A 14557-nucleotide genomic window follows, 5' to 3' on the forward strand; every position below is an offset into this window, starting at 1 on the left:
TCAAATTTAGCTGCAGCCACTAACCCACACCTTGGACAAGTCACCTGACCTCTTCTTTTGACTCAGTCACCTTAGCTGTAAAGTTAAGATAAAACGAAAGGCCTCACAAAAAACAGATATTGTCACTGACAAACTTTTCAGAATAAGCCACAGGATAAACTCACTCTGAACAAAGATGATCCTATAAGAACAGGTTTTTAGGATCTGTAATTAAGCCCCTAATTACAATCTTATATGTTTATCTTGCTGAAATAGAATTCACTGAGGCATGTGATCAAATGAAGTTAGTCTTACACTTTAAAAGTGCTTTTAATTACAAAAGCAAAGTTAAGAGTTGCACATGCAGGACTAAATTTTGCTCCCAAATACATACCTGCTAGTCCACTGGAGATGTGTGCGCTTGTGGAGGGCAGCAATGATCTCCATAGTATATTACTGTATATATTTAACAGCATCTCTTCTACTCTGATTACTGCAACCTCCACCACTTTGGTCTTGACACCCATTTCACCTTTCTCTGGTCAGTGCAAAATGCTTTTGTCAAGGACACAGGTCTGATACATTGCTTTGACCAAGACATTTTTTTTTTTTTTTAAATCTCACCACTGGTCCTCCTTTGTGTTATTTATCAAATTAAGACTCCTTTGTTTTCAAAGCCTCTCCTCAGTCAATTCTAATTGGTAGGGCTGTCATGCAATAACCATACACTTATAATTAATGTCTTATGCCACAGACTGAACAAAACTGATTTGTAAAGACATTTTTCTTAATTTCTTTTCTTTATGGTGTCATTGGACTAAGTTAAGGTTGTTTGGGTCCTTTACATATATATTTCCATACTTGACTTAAAGGATTTTTTAAGTTTAACTTTAACGCTGAATATCCAGAGTTTATAATGCCTATTTTGGGAATAATTACTTCATCCTTGTGTTGTATTTTATCTGGTATTACTGATACATACTCTAACCTTAATTAACATAGTTCTCTCTCTCTCTCACTGGGATTCTCCTACCATTTTCTTTCTTTTGGGGGGGTGCAGAGGAGGATGTAGGGGGGAGGGTGGGATGTATTTTAAATCTGTACATGCTTCTTAGTAGGGGTTGCTCTTAGTATCAGCCCAGATCTCTGGTTTTACTAGTTACTTTAGATTTTAGGGTCTGTTGTAGCCTTCCAGATACATAAAATGTTATCTGTAATTCTACAATCTGATTACTCCTTTTACCAAGTCACAAAGCAATTTCAACAAGACTATTTGGGAGTCTCTCTCCCTCTCTCTCCAAGACAGCAACATCATCCCTAGAAGCATCTTCCTTGCCTTCCTAGTAAGATTAAATAGAGACCTAAGGAAGGGCCACATTTTAGACAAACTATTAATAGGGGGAGAGATAGGAGTGACAGCAGAATATCAGAAAGAAAACAGATCCAATAAGAAAAGGAGTACTTGTGGCACCTTAGAGACTAACCAATTTATTTGAGCATAAGCTTTCGTGAGCTACAGCTCACTTCATCGGATGCATAAAGTGGAATATACAGTAAGAAGATTTATATACACACAGACCATGAAAAAAATACACATTGTAAGGAGAGTGATCACTTAAGATGATCCAACCTGAAGCAAATACTCACCAGCAACCACACAACAGAACCACTAACCCAGGAACCTATCCTTGCAACAAAGCCTGTTGCCAGCTGTGCCCACATATCTATTCAGGGGACACCATCATAGGGCCTAATCACATCAGCCACACTATCAGAGGCTCGTTCACCTGCACATCTACCAATGTGATATATGCCATCATTTGCCAGCAATGCCCCTCTGCCATGTACATTGGTCAAACTGGACAGTCTCTACGTAAAAGAATAAATGGACACAAATCAGATGTCAAGAATTATAACATTCATTAACCAGTCGGAGAACACTTCAATCTCTCTGGTCACTCGATTTCTGATCTAAAAGTGACTATTCTTCAACAAAAAATCTTCAGAAACAGACTCCAATGAGAGACTGCTGAATTGGAATTAATTTGCAAATTGGATACAATTAACTTAGGCTTGAATAGAGACTGGGAGTAGTTGAGTCATTATACAAAGTAAAACTATTTCCCCTTGTTTATTCCTCCCCGCAATCCCACCCCACACTGTTCCTCAGACGTTCTTGTTAATTCCTGGAAATGGCCCACCTTGATTATCACTTCAAAAGGTTTTCTCTCCCCCGACCCCACTCTCCTGCTGGTAATAGCTCAGCTTAAGTGATCACTCTCCTTACAACGTGTATGGTAAACATCCATTTTTGCATGGTCTGTGTGTATATAAATCTCCTCACTGTATTTTCCACTTTATGCATCCGATGAAGTGAGCTGTAGCTCACGAAAGCTTATGCTCAAATAAATTGGTTAGTCTCTAGGCCCTGGTCTACACTAGGACTTTAGGTCGAATTTAGCAGCATTAAATAGATGTAAACCTGCACCCGTCCACATGATGAAGTCCTTTATTTCAACTTAAAGGGCTCTTACAATCGATTTCCTTACTCCACCCCTGACAAGTGGATTAGCGCTTAAAATCGGCCTTGCCAGGTCGAATTTAGGGTACTGTGGACACAATTCGATGGTATTGGCCTCCGGGAGCTATCCCAGAGCGCTCCATTCTGACCACTCTGGACAGCACTCTCAACTCAGATGCACTGGCCAGGTAGACAGGAAAAGAACTGCAAACTTTTGAATCTCATTTCCTGTTTGGCCAGCGTGGCAAGCTGCAGGTGACCATGCAGAGCTCATCAGCAGAGGTGACCATGATGGAGTCCCAGAATCGCAAAAGAGTTCCAGCATGGACTGAACGGGAGGTACAGGATCTGATCGCTGTATGGGGAGAGGAATCCGTGCTATCAGAACTCCGTTCCAGTTTTCGAAGTGCCAAAACCTTTGTCAAAATCTCCCAGGGCATGAAGGACAGAGGCCATAACAGGGACCCAAAGCAGTACCGCCTGAAACTGAAGGAGCTGAGGCAAGCCTACCAGAAAACCAGAGAGGCGAACGGCCGCTCCGGGTCAGAGCCCCAAACATGCCGCTTCTATGATGAGCTGCATGCCATTTTAGGGGGTTCAGCCACCACTACCCCAGCCGTGTTGTTTGACTCATTCAATGGAGATGGAGGCAATACGGAAGCAGGTTTTGGGGACGAAGATGATGATGATGATGATGAGGTTGTAGATAGCTCACAGCAAGCAAGCGGAGAAACCGGTTTTCCTGACAGCCAGGGACTGTTTCTCACCCTGGACCTGGAGCCAGTACCCCCCGAACCCACCCAAGGCTGCCTCCTGGACCTGGCAGGCGGAGAAGGGAAATCCGGTGAGTGTACCTTTTAAAATACTGTACATGGTTTAAAAGCAAGCATGTGAAAGGATTACTTTGCCCTGGCGTTCGCGGCTCTCCTGGATGTACTCCCAAAGCCTTTGCAAAAGATTTCTGGGGAGGGCAGCCTTATTACTTCCTCCATGGTAGGACACTACCACTCCAGGCCAGTAACACGTACTCGGGAATCATTGTACAACAAAGCATTGCATTGTATGTTTGCTGGCGTTGAAACAACATCCGTTCTTTATCTCTCTGTGCTATCCTCAGGAGAGTGAGAGATCATTCATGGTCACTTGGTTGAAATAGGGTGCTTTTCTTCAGGGAACATTCACTCAGAGGTGCCCGTTCCTGCTGGGCTGTTTGCCTGTGGCTGAACAGAAATGTTCCCCGCTGTTAGCCACGCGGTGGGGGGAGGCAAAATGCGACCTTGTAATGAAAGCACATGTACTATGTATGTAATGTTAACAGCAAGGTTTACCCTGAAAGAGTGTAGCCACTGTTTTATAAAATGTGTCTTTTTAAAGACCGCTGTCTCTTTTTTTTCTCCACCAGCTGCATGTGTTTCAATGATCACAGGATCTTCTCCTTCCCAGAGGCTAGTGAAGATTAGAAAGAAAAAAAAAAACACACTTGTGATGAAATGTTCTCTGAGCTCATGCTGTCCTCCCACACTGACAGAGCACAGACAAATGCGTGGAGGCAAATAATGTCAGAGTGCAGGAAAGCACAAAATGACCGGGAGGAGAGGTGGTGGGCTGAAGAGAGGGCTGAAGCTCAAATGTGGCGGCAGTGTGATGAGAGGAGACAGGATTCAATGCTGAGGCTGCTGGAGGATCAAACCAGTATGCTCCAGTGTACGGTTGAGCTGCAGCAAAGGCAGCTGGAGCACAGACTGCCACTACAGCCCCTGTGTAACCAACCGCCCTCCTCCCCAAGTTCCATAGCCTCCACACCCAGATGCCCAAGAACGCGGTGGGGGGGGCCTCCGGCCAACCAGCCACTCTACCACAGAGGATTGCCCAAAAAACAGAAGGCTGGCATTCAATAAATTTTAAAGTTGTAAACTTTTAAAGTGCTGTGTGGCATTTTTCTTCCCTCCTCCACCACCCCTCCTGGGCTACCTTGGTAGTCATCCCCCTATTTGTGTGACGAATGAATAAGGAATGCATGAATGTGAAGCAACAATGACTTTATTGCCTCTGTAAGCGGTGATCGAAGGGAGGAGGGGAGGGTGGTTAGCTTACAGAGAAGTAGAGTGAACCAAGGGGCGGGGGGTTTCATCAAGGAGAAAGAAACAGAACTTTCACACTGTAGCCTGGCCAGTCATGAAACTGGTTTTCAAAGCTTCTCTGATGCGTACCGCACCCTCCTGTGCTCTTCTAACCACCCTGGTGTCTGGCTGCGCGTAACCAGCAGCCAGGCGATTTGCCTCAACCTCCCACCCCGCCATAAACGTCTCCCCCTTACTCTCACAGATATTGTGGAGTGCACAGAAAGCAGTAATAACAGTGGGAATATTGGTTTCGCTGAGGTCTAAGTGAGTCAGTAAACTGCGCCAGCACGCCTTTAAACGTCCAAATGCACATTCTACCACTATTCTGCATTTGCTTAGCCTGTAGTTGAACAGCTCCTGACTACTGTCCAGGCTGCCTGTGTACGGCTTCATGAGCCATGGCATTAAGGGGTAGGCTGGGTCCCCAAGGATAACTATAGGCATTTCAACATCCCCAACAGTTATTTTCTGGTCTGGGAATAAAGTCCCTTCCTGCAGCTTTTGAAACAGACCAGAGTTCCTGAAGATGCGAGCGTCATGTACCTTTCCCAGCCATCCCACGTTTTTGTTGGTGAAACGTCCCTTGTGATCCACCAGAGTTTGCAGCACTATTGAAAAGTACCCCTTGTGGTTTATGTACTCGCCGGCTTGGTGCTCCGGTGCCAAGATAGGGATATGGGTTCCGTCTATGGCCCCACCACAGTTAGGGAATCCCATTGCAGCAAAGCCATCCACTATGACCTGCACATTTCCCAGGGTCACTACCCTTGACATCAGCAGATCTTTGACTGCATGAGCGACTTGCATCACAGCAGCCCCCACAGTAGATTTGCCCACTCCAAATTGATTCCCAACTGACCGGTAGCTGTCTGGTGTTGCAAACTTCCACAGGGCTATCACTACTCGCTTCTCAACTGTGAGGGCTGCTCTCATCTTGGTATTCATGCGCTTCAGGGCAGGGGAAAGCAAGTCACAAAGTTCCATGAAAGTGCCCTTACGCATGCGAAAGTTTCGCAGCCACTGGGAATCGTCCCAGACCTGCAACACTATGCGGTCCCACCAGTCTCTGCTTGTTTCCCGAGCCCAGAATCGGCGTTCCACAGCATGAACCTGCCCCATTAACACCATGATGCAAGCATTCGCAGGGCCCATGCTTTCAGAGAAATCTGTGTCCATGTCCTGATCACTCACGTGACAGCCCTGACGTCGCCTCCTCGCCCGGTATCGCTCTGCCAGGTTCTGGTGCTGCATATACTGCCGGATAATGCATGTGGTGTTTAATGTGCTCCTAATTGCCAAAGTGAGCTGAGTGGCCTCCATGCTTGCCTTGGTATGGCGTCCACACAGAAAAAAGGAGCGGAACGATTGTCTGCCGTTGCTCTGACAGAGGGAGGGGCGACTGACGACATGGCTTACAGGGATGGCTTACAGGGAATTAAAATCAACAAAGGGGGTGGCTTTACATCAAGGAGTATTTCAGGCAGGACTTCACAGAGGGTTCCAATAAGAAATGGTGCACCTAAGTAATTGTTCTTATTGGAACAAGCAGGTTGGTCTGGCCTCTGATTGATACATGGCTAGATTTACCTCGCTGCACCTTCTCTGTGAGTGACTGCAGTGTGACCTAGAGGAATGAGTCCCCTAGACTGGGGGTGGAGGGAAGGGGGAGAAGCAAATGAGTACAAAACAAATCTGGTCTATTTCTTGTTTTGATCCACTCCATCTATCTTTTACATCTTTGGCTGGCAGCAGACGGTGCAGAAGGACTGCTAGCCATCCTCATCTCTTGCCTGCCTGGCAGAAGATGGTACAGTAGGACTGCTAGCAATCCGTATCGCCTGCCTGCTCACCATAAGATGGTTCAATAGGACTGACTGCAGGACTAAAGAGAATGACCTGGTCAAGTCACTCCAAATTTAGTCCCTGCGCCCATGTTTGCCCAGGCGCTCCTGGCCGACGTGGCCAGGAGAACCTCGGACATGACGATGACGGCTACCAGTCGTACTGTACCGTCTGCTGCCACAAGGCAATGGGTTGATGCTGCTGTGTAGCAATGCAGTACCACATCTGCCAGCACCCAGGAGACATACGGTGACAGTTACCTGAGCGGGCTCCATGCTTGCCGTGGTATGGTGTCTGCACAGGTAACTCAGGAAAAAAGGCGCAAAACGATTGTCTGCCCTTGCTTTCATGGAGGGAAGGAGGGAACGGGGGCCTGACGATATGTACCCAGAACCATCCGCGACAATGTTTTAGCCCCATCAGGCATTGGGATCTCAACCCAGAATTCCAATGGGCAGCGGAGACTGCGGGAACTGTGGGATAGCGACCCACAGTGCAACACTCTGGAAGTCTACTCTAGCCTCGGCACTGTGGAAGCACTCTGCCGAGTTAATGCACTTAATGCACTTAGAGCATTTTCTGTGGGGACACACACACTCGAATATATAAAACCGATGTCTAAAAAACCAACTTCTATAAATTCGACCTAATTTCGTAGTGTAGACATATCCTAAGGTGCCACTAGTACTCCTTTTCTTTTTGTGAATACAGACTAACACGGCTGCTACTCTGAACAGTGTATAGTAGTTAATTAATATTTTTTTTTTGTAAGGCTGTCAATTCATTGTAGTTAATGCATGCGATTAATGCTAAACAAATTAGATTAAAAATAGCTGCGATTAATTGCAGTTTTAATTGAACTGTTAAACAATAATAGAATGCCAATTTAAATTTATTATAAATATTTTTGGATGTTTTTCTACATTTTCAAATATGTTTATATCAGTTACAACACAGAATACGAAGTGTACAGTGCTCATTTAATATTATTTTTATTACAAATATTTGCACTGAAAAAAGATGAAGAAATAGTATTTTTCAATTCACCTCATACAGGTCCACTCAGTCCTACTTCTTGTTCAGCCAATCACTGAAACAAACAAGTTAGTTTACTTTTATGTGAGATAATGCTGCCTGTGTCTTATTTATAATGTTGCCTGAAAGTGAGCACAGGGATCTAAATGGTAGTTTTGTAGAGGGTGTTGCAAGGTATTTATGTGCCAGATAAGCTAAACATGCATATCCCCTTTCATGCTTTGGCTTGTCGGTTCTAAAGTTTTATATTTTCTTTTTAAGTGCAGTTATGTAAAAAAAATAAAAATCTACCTTTGTAAGTTGCACTTTCATGATAATGTGATTGCACTACAGTACTTGTATAAGCAACTGAAAAAGACTTATTTTTTACAGCGCAAACATTTGTAATAAAAATTATAATATAAAGTGAGCACTGTACACTTGTATTCTGTGTTGTAACTTAAATCAATATATTAGAAAATGTAGAAAACATCTAAAATACGTATAATAAATTTAAATTGTTATTCTATTATAACAATTCTATTATTATTTATTATAGTGCAAATAAAACTGCGATTAATCACGACTGTTTTTTAATCTTGTGATTAACTGTGATTTTTAAAAATCATTTGACAGCCCTAATTAATTGTATCATAGCTGCATCCATGGCTCTAATCAGATCAAGGTTCCTTTGTGCCGGGGTCTGTTCATAAACACTTGACTCCATATATTTTAATACTTGATTACCTGCAAATGCTTTACGTGAATATTAATATGTTCACAGGAAAAAGGAGGAAAATTCTAAGTAAACAATAAATTTCACTAAAAGTTTATACCTCATTAGGAAAACTATCTTTCCTGCATAAATTCTCAGGAAAAAAAAAAATTCTGCAAGAACTCTGGAGTGGTGTAAATGATCTCATTTCACATTTGTTCCATAAAAATTAAGGAATTTAGTAAGATGATAATATATAAATATATGACACTACAATGTTTCTCATAGCAATAAAGTATTGTTTGGTAACGTGTGGAATATTTGTGTGCCTGGCTAGAAGCTTAGGAAGCAGTGCAAAAATATCTAAAAGTTACAGCAAACACTATGTAAGTTAATTATCTAAAAAATTACCTATGTGAATGGTATATACAAACCGTGGGCTCTACCACAGGAAAGGACTGTAAGTAAAGTAGTATTAGAAACAACAACACTGAGTAACTTGTCAATCTCAAAGGGCAAACTACCGAACAGACAGTTGAAGCATGCTGGCAAGACAGTGTAGGAAAGTTTGTACTACTGATGCCGTTGCTACGCCTGAGAATACAATACTTAAGTCTCCTAAGTGGTCACCTTTCACAAACATTAACCTCTCTTCAATTTAGAAAAAATGCTCTTAACCAGTAAATTGTAATTCTGTACATTAGTGAAATAAAATCCTAATACTAGAGTAGTTATATACATTATCAAAAGATTAAATACTACATTTACAGATTCTCACACAGGAGAATAATCAGAAATAGTTCTTACCATTCTTTCAGAGTTCTTACTTTCCAATACACCTCTACCCCCATAGCACGTGACCCGATAGAACACGAATTTGGATATAACGCGGTAAACCATGGCTCTGGGGGGCGGGGCTGCGCGCTCTGGTGGATCTGCGGGTCAGCATGTCTGGCTCCGACATGCTGCTCTGAGCGGTGTGTTAAGGGTGCCGGGCCAGGGCCAAGGGGTTGGATAGAGGGCAGACGTCTCGGGGGGGAGGTGAGGGGCGCGGGGGAGTGGTCAGGGGACAGGGTTGGATGGTTCAGAGGTTCTGAGGGCGGGGCAGTCAGGGGTGTTGGATAAGGCGTGGGAGTCCCAGAGAGACTGTTGGGGGTGCGGATAGGGGTCAGAGCAGTCAGGGAGCAGGGGGGTCAGTTAGGGGTTGAGGTCCTGGGGGTGATTAGGGAAGGGGAAGGTGGATGGGTCGGGGATTCTGAGGGGTCAGTCAGGGGGCAGGAAGTGACTATTAATAATGGAAATGCTCGAGGCCAAAGCAAGTTTGATCTAACGCGGTTTCACCTATAACACAGTAAGATTTTTTGGCTCCTGAGGACCGCATTATATCGGGGGTAGAAGTGTATTTTAAACAATGTATTTTCATGACTTCTCCACAATGGCTGTAAAATTATTACCAACAAGTAATAAATATTACTCAACCAAACTCAACAATATTATTCCCCTGGAAAAGGTGTAATGGGAAATTTGTCCATTTATTGTGTTTCCTAAATGACAATGTGCATTACTGGGTACTCAACTCAGCTACATCTCTGTCTTAAACCTAATTTTAGAAGCAAATAAAATTATTTGTCCAAAACCTTACTATTTGTCATTCAGTTAATACAATTTGATTACTAACTGCCTGAGTCAGTAGTTGCTGTGTCTCCACTAAGCCAGAAAAGGAGACCACAAAGCTGATCTTGGTGGGACAGTTACAATATTTGGTATCCCACTGAGTGTGGATTTAAGGCCAGTCAGTACACAGGTAATGGTTAAAGAATGCGTGTCAACTTCCACCACTAGGGGTCTCTACAGAGTAGGTGGTGACTAGCTAAAGACTGCTGTGCCCTCCAGGCAGAAAAAACTGCCTCACAGGCCAAGAAAAAAGCCAAGAGCAACCATCAAGACTGAGATATGAGAGAAGGGAATGGGAGGTGGAACCAGTTGGCAGTGGGACACAATCTATTGGAAAGTTGGAAGTGATAATGAACAGGATGAAGAGTTATGGGGTGGAGGAGAATCAGCTGGGGGTCTGGAGGGGAAGAGATCCCCAGAGGCACAGAAAGTGAAGGCTGTCAATACAGGTGAGAACAGGCTCAGCATCTGCTACCCAAGTATGCTTTAAGTGGGGCATGTGCTGGCACATCACAGCACTGGGCCTTCTGCCACCCATCAATAAAACTATTACTCCAGGGGAAAGGGTTACATAGAGAACCGCACGGTTTATCATGCCTCAAATGGTTCATGAAATGCTGAACTGCTGTGCAGTACTGGTACCCAAACACTTTAGGCACATTTTATCATTTCTTGTTTAGAAAGCGTTTTGCAATATCTTAAATAGATATCAATTGTAAATCCCTTATAAGTTATACATTAAAAATAACCTAATATTCACTAGGATATGCAAACTCACTCTAACAGAGGGCCTGGTGACCCCAAAGCCCTGGCTTATTTGGAGAAGCATCCCTGGGGGTGGGGAGGAAGGGAGATGCTATGGTTCCCACTACATAGATATAATAGATGGTTGGAGAAGAACAAATAGATACACAAGTTCTGCAAACAAAACAAAACAAAAAAAATACTGCACAAAATTCTTTAAACTAAAAGGCCAACATATTCCACTTTAGGGATTCTCAAACTTCTCATGGTAAGGACCAGATGTTTACTCGAGAGAGAGAGAAAGACACAGAGAGATATCTTACAATAAAACACTTTCAATCCTACTTACAAACTCACAGACCACTTCCCCTCCCACTTATAAGTATGCAGACCCCTTAACAGACTCTTGTGACAACTACTGCAATTCCTTACGACAAACACGAGAACAGTTTTTAATGTATTTTAACTATATTTTCATGTAATTAGCAACTAGACAAGGAAAGCCAGCACTATGTTATCAGCAAACTCCACACATTTATCAGTGGTTTCCCTAAACTATAGTATAGAAAAACTCTGTTCTGTATGTTCCATATGGCCCTAGATTAAGTGGTAAAAAGGAGAATGTGAAAGCCCACTGCAGAGGACTGAAGACAAAAAAATTAATTGTAAGAATTAAAACTGAATTTTGTGGAAGTTTAATATGTTAGTAGTTTATAGTCTCAGACAAGAAAAAATCCAAAGGGAACACAGGAATAAAGATAACAGATAAACAGGTAAATTAAAAATGGCATTTAGTGATTAGTATTATTTGTGTATCTGTTTTAAAATGTGTTTAGACAACAACCAGTGTTTTATGGAAATTACATTCACTTTACACTTTAAATATAGCTAAATAAAAATTACTTAATGGGACACCCATCAAAATTTCTAGAAATTTCAGTTACCTCTTCCCAGCACCTCCGCTTCCCCTAAGCCTAACAGTACCCTTACCCAAATAGTTCAGACTGTCAAGATGGAAACTTGATAGTAGTAAATTGAATTATGTAGTGTCACTTTTTACAGGATGAACGAAAAGCTTCTTTTTAAAGTTACTAAATCATTAGTAGAATTACTCAGTAATAACTTTCAAAATAGCACTGTCAATGATGTAAGACAGCATTTCCCTTCTCCCCTCTCCAAGTTAGCAATGTGGGAAGGGCTGGGTGGTCACAATTCCCTACACCTGTTTGCGACCCCAAATTGAGAACCCCAGTTTAAGGTATTTAAAAAACATTGGGTGAATTTTTCAAAAGCACCTAAGTGACTTAGAATCTTAGCTCCCATTTTCAAAAGAAACACTTTTAAAAAGTTCACCCATTTTCAAGTTTTACTTTCTGTACTTGAAAGTTTAAGTAAAAATTATTTTATTTTTCCTTCTGGCATATATTGTTTCCTCAGCTCTGCTACCCCAGCCCTTTACAAATGCTGAAGTCAACAGGCACCATTTTATTTTCCTTCCTTTTCTTCTGCATAAAATTAGGTGGCCATCAAAAATATGCACAGTTTAAGGAACTGTTAACTTGTGCACAACCAGCTGAAGGAAGACAAAACAAAATACATTGTTTCTGAGCAGGACCTATTTAATTCCTTGGCAAAATATAAAGTAAGCTGTTTAGAATTTGGAGGATAATTCTCACCACATTCTTATTTTATACAAACTCAAATGTTGGCTCTCAATTACTTACAGAATCTTGTAATCATTTCTCTTACTACCTGAAAACAATTAGTTTTCAAGATCCTAAATACTTAGAACTTGGACCCTGAATGAGTAAAACCATATCAAACCCAAATGTTCAAAATATAGCTTATTTGTGTACGTTTACCTTGGTTCTGTTTTTCTCTTGACCCTGTTCGAATAAAGTGGCCTGTCCACTCTGAGAAAAGGTTAGGCTGCTACCGGAAACCTGAGGCTCTTTGTGACTGTCCCCAAACCAAGAGAAAGGTATGCAAGTAGGAACAGGAGAGTCTGAATCTGATGCAGATTGATTGTTGCCAGAGTCTTCCAATAACTCTCGGGAGCCTCTGAAATAAATAAATGGAATTATAATGGTCTAGCAATAACCCGCTGTATGTCTTTAATAATTGTCTAAATGGCATATAGTAACCCCCCACTTAACCTCCTCTCGCTTAACGTTGTTTCGATCTTACATCCCTGCTCAACTACAGAACATGCTCCATTTTAAGTTGTGCAATGCTTTGCTATAACATCGTTTGGCTGCCCGCTTTGTCCACAGGTGGCAGCCCCCATATCAGCTCCCCTACATCCCCCTATCTGACAGTGCCTCCCGCCAGCCGGCAGACCCTGTGGATCAGCGCCTTCCCCCTCCTCCCCACCGCCTCCTGCCCGTGGCAATCAGCTGGCTTGCGGCATTCAGGAGGGAGGACTCAGTGCGCAGGCTCCCCTTCCCTCCCCTGCCTCTTGAACGCTGCAAACCAGCTGATTGTCGCGGGCAGGAGGCAGGGGAGGGAGCGGGGAGGCGCGCTGCATCCTCACTCCTCCCCCCTTCCCTCCTGCCCCCTGAACGTCACAAGCCAGCTGATTGCCGCAGGCAGGAGGGAGGAGCGAGGACATGGCACGCCTCCCCCCTGCCAGCGACAATCAGCTGGCTTGCGGTGTTCAGGAAGCAGAGGAAGGAGGGGGACTCTGCGCGCTGTGTCCTCGTACCTCTCCCTTCCCTCCCGAACGATGCAAGCCAGCTAATTGCTGCGGGCAGGAGGCAGGGGAGGAGCAAGTACGTGGCATGTGGATTAAAGGTGGGGGGAGAAGAAGAAGAGACTGGTTAAGGGGGGGGGGGGGTTTGGGGGAAAGGGTGGAGTGGGCGGGCCGAGTGTTGAGCCCCCCCCACCCCTGGTGCTTGCAGAATAGGGGAATCTGCTGCTGCGCAATGTGCTTCTCCTAGCCTTCAGCACCTTCAGCCTCCTTGCCTGCCTCACTGTCTCCAGTGCCAGTGGGCTGTGTCTGTGTGGCGTGAGGCGGGGGCCCCTCCCAACTATAGTACTGTATTGTGTGGCAAAAAAAAATTTCCCTGGAACCTAACCCCCCCACCATTTACATTCATTCTTACAGGGAAACTGGATTCGCTTAGCACTGTTTCACGTAAAGTCGCATTTTTCTGGAACATAACTACAACGTTAAGTGAGGAGTTACTGTATTAATCAAAATGTATGTATCTTAGAATGTTAATATAAAAATAATTGCTGAGTTATTTAACAGCTTTAAAAACATTGAAGATGGCTTAACACTTTCAAACCTGTATCTTGGGACTACTGAGAATTACTCCTGAAGTGGCTTTTCTTGCTACACTATGATTTTTGCCTACAAGCAGAATAGAATTTGTTTCATAATATGAATAACTAACATGTAACACTATTTTCCTTATTTCATAAGCATAGAAGCCCATCTTCCCATTAATGTACTGATTTATGCAATATTTAATTGCTCTTATACTGAATAAGAATACACAGTAACGGTAGTTAATTATTTTTAAGAATGCAATATATATTTATTAAAAATACCGGCTATCCAGAGAGCTCCTCGGATTTTCCTTCTCTTGTTTCTTTCCTTTACCACCAGATTTCCGTAAACCTCTGAAGTAAAAAAAAGAAGAAAAAAAAAAAGCTGCTTTTTTTTTTTTAATAAAAAGAAAAAGAGGACTTGTGGCACCTTAGAGACTAACAAATCTATTTGAGCATAAGCTTTCGTGAGCAACAGCTCACTTCATCGGATGCATTCAGTGGAAAATACAGTGGGGAGATTTATATACATAGAGAACATGAAACAATGGGTGTTACCGTACACACTAACACAGCTGCTACTCTGAAACCTTTTTTTTTTAAATACAATTACTGCAATTTAATGCTATATATCAAAAGGAGTTAAATATTTGTTATTCATTAATACAAATT

The 14557-nt window shown here is 42.9% G+C and overlaps 2 protein-coding genes across 5 annotated transcripts in view; one reads left to right on the forward strand and one right to left on the reverse strand.

Annotated features, from left to right (window-relative positions):
* The window catches only part of LOC140895642 (neurabin-1), an 84190-nt gene that overhangs the window by 18407 nt on the left and 51226 nt on the right, over positions 1 to 14557 (reverse strand). For all 4 annotated transcript variants that reach the window (XM_073305845.2, XM_073305843.2, XM_073305844.2 and 1 more), the window contains exons 15-16: positions 14168 to 14239; positions 12475 to 12673 (exon numbers count right to left, since the gene is read on the reverse strand). In XM_073305845.2, the coding sequence (XP_073161946.2) occupies positions 12475 to 12673; positions 14168 to 14239 (271 nt within the window). The remainder of the gene's footprint in view (positions 1 to 12474; positions 12674 to 14167; positions 14240 to 14557) is intronic.
* LOC140895645 (uncharacterized) lies at positions 2781 to 4481 on the forward strand. Its single transcript, XM_073305855.2, has 2 exons — positions 2781 to 3344; positions 3903 to 4481. Exons 1-2 carry the CDS (start codon positions 2789 to 2791, stop codon positions 4055 to 4057), a joined length of 711 nt encoding a protein of 236 aa, XP_073161956.2. The 5' UTR covers positions 2781 to 2788; the 3' UTR covers positions 4058 to 4481.

Source organism: Lepidochelys kempii, chromosome 11 (genome assembly GCF_965140285.1).
Source record: "Lepidochelys kempii isolate rLepKem1 chromosome 11, rLepKem1.hap1, whole genome shotgun sequence".
NCBI classification, from domain to species: Eukaryota; Metazoa; Chordata; order Testudines; family Cheloniidae; genus Lepidochelys; species Lepidochelys kempii.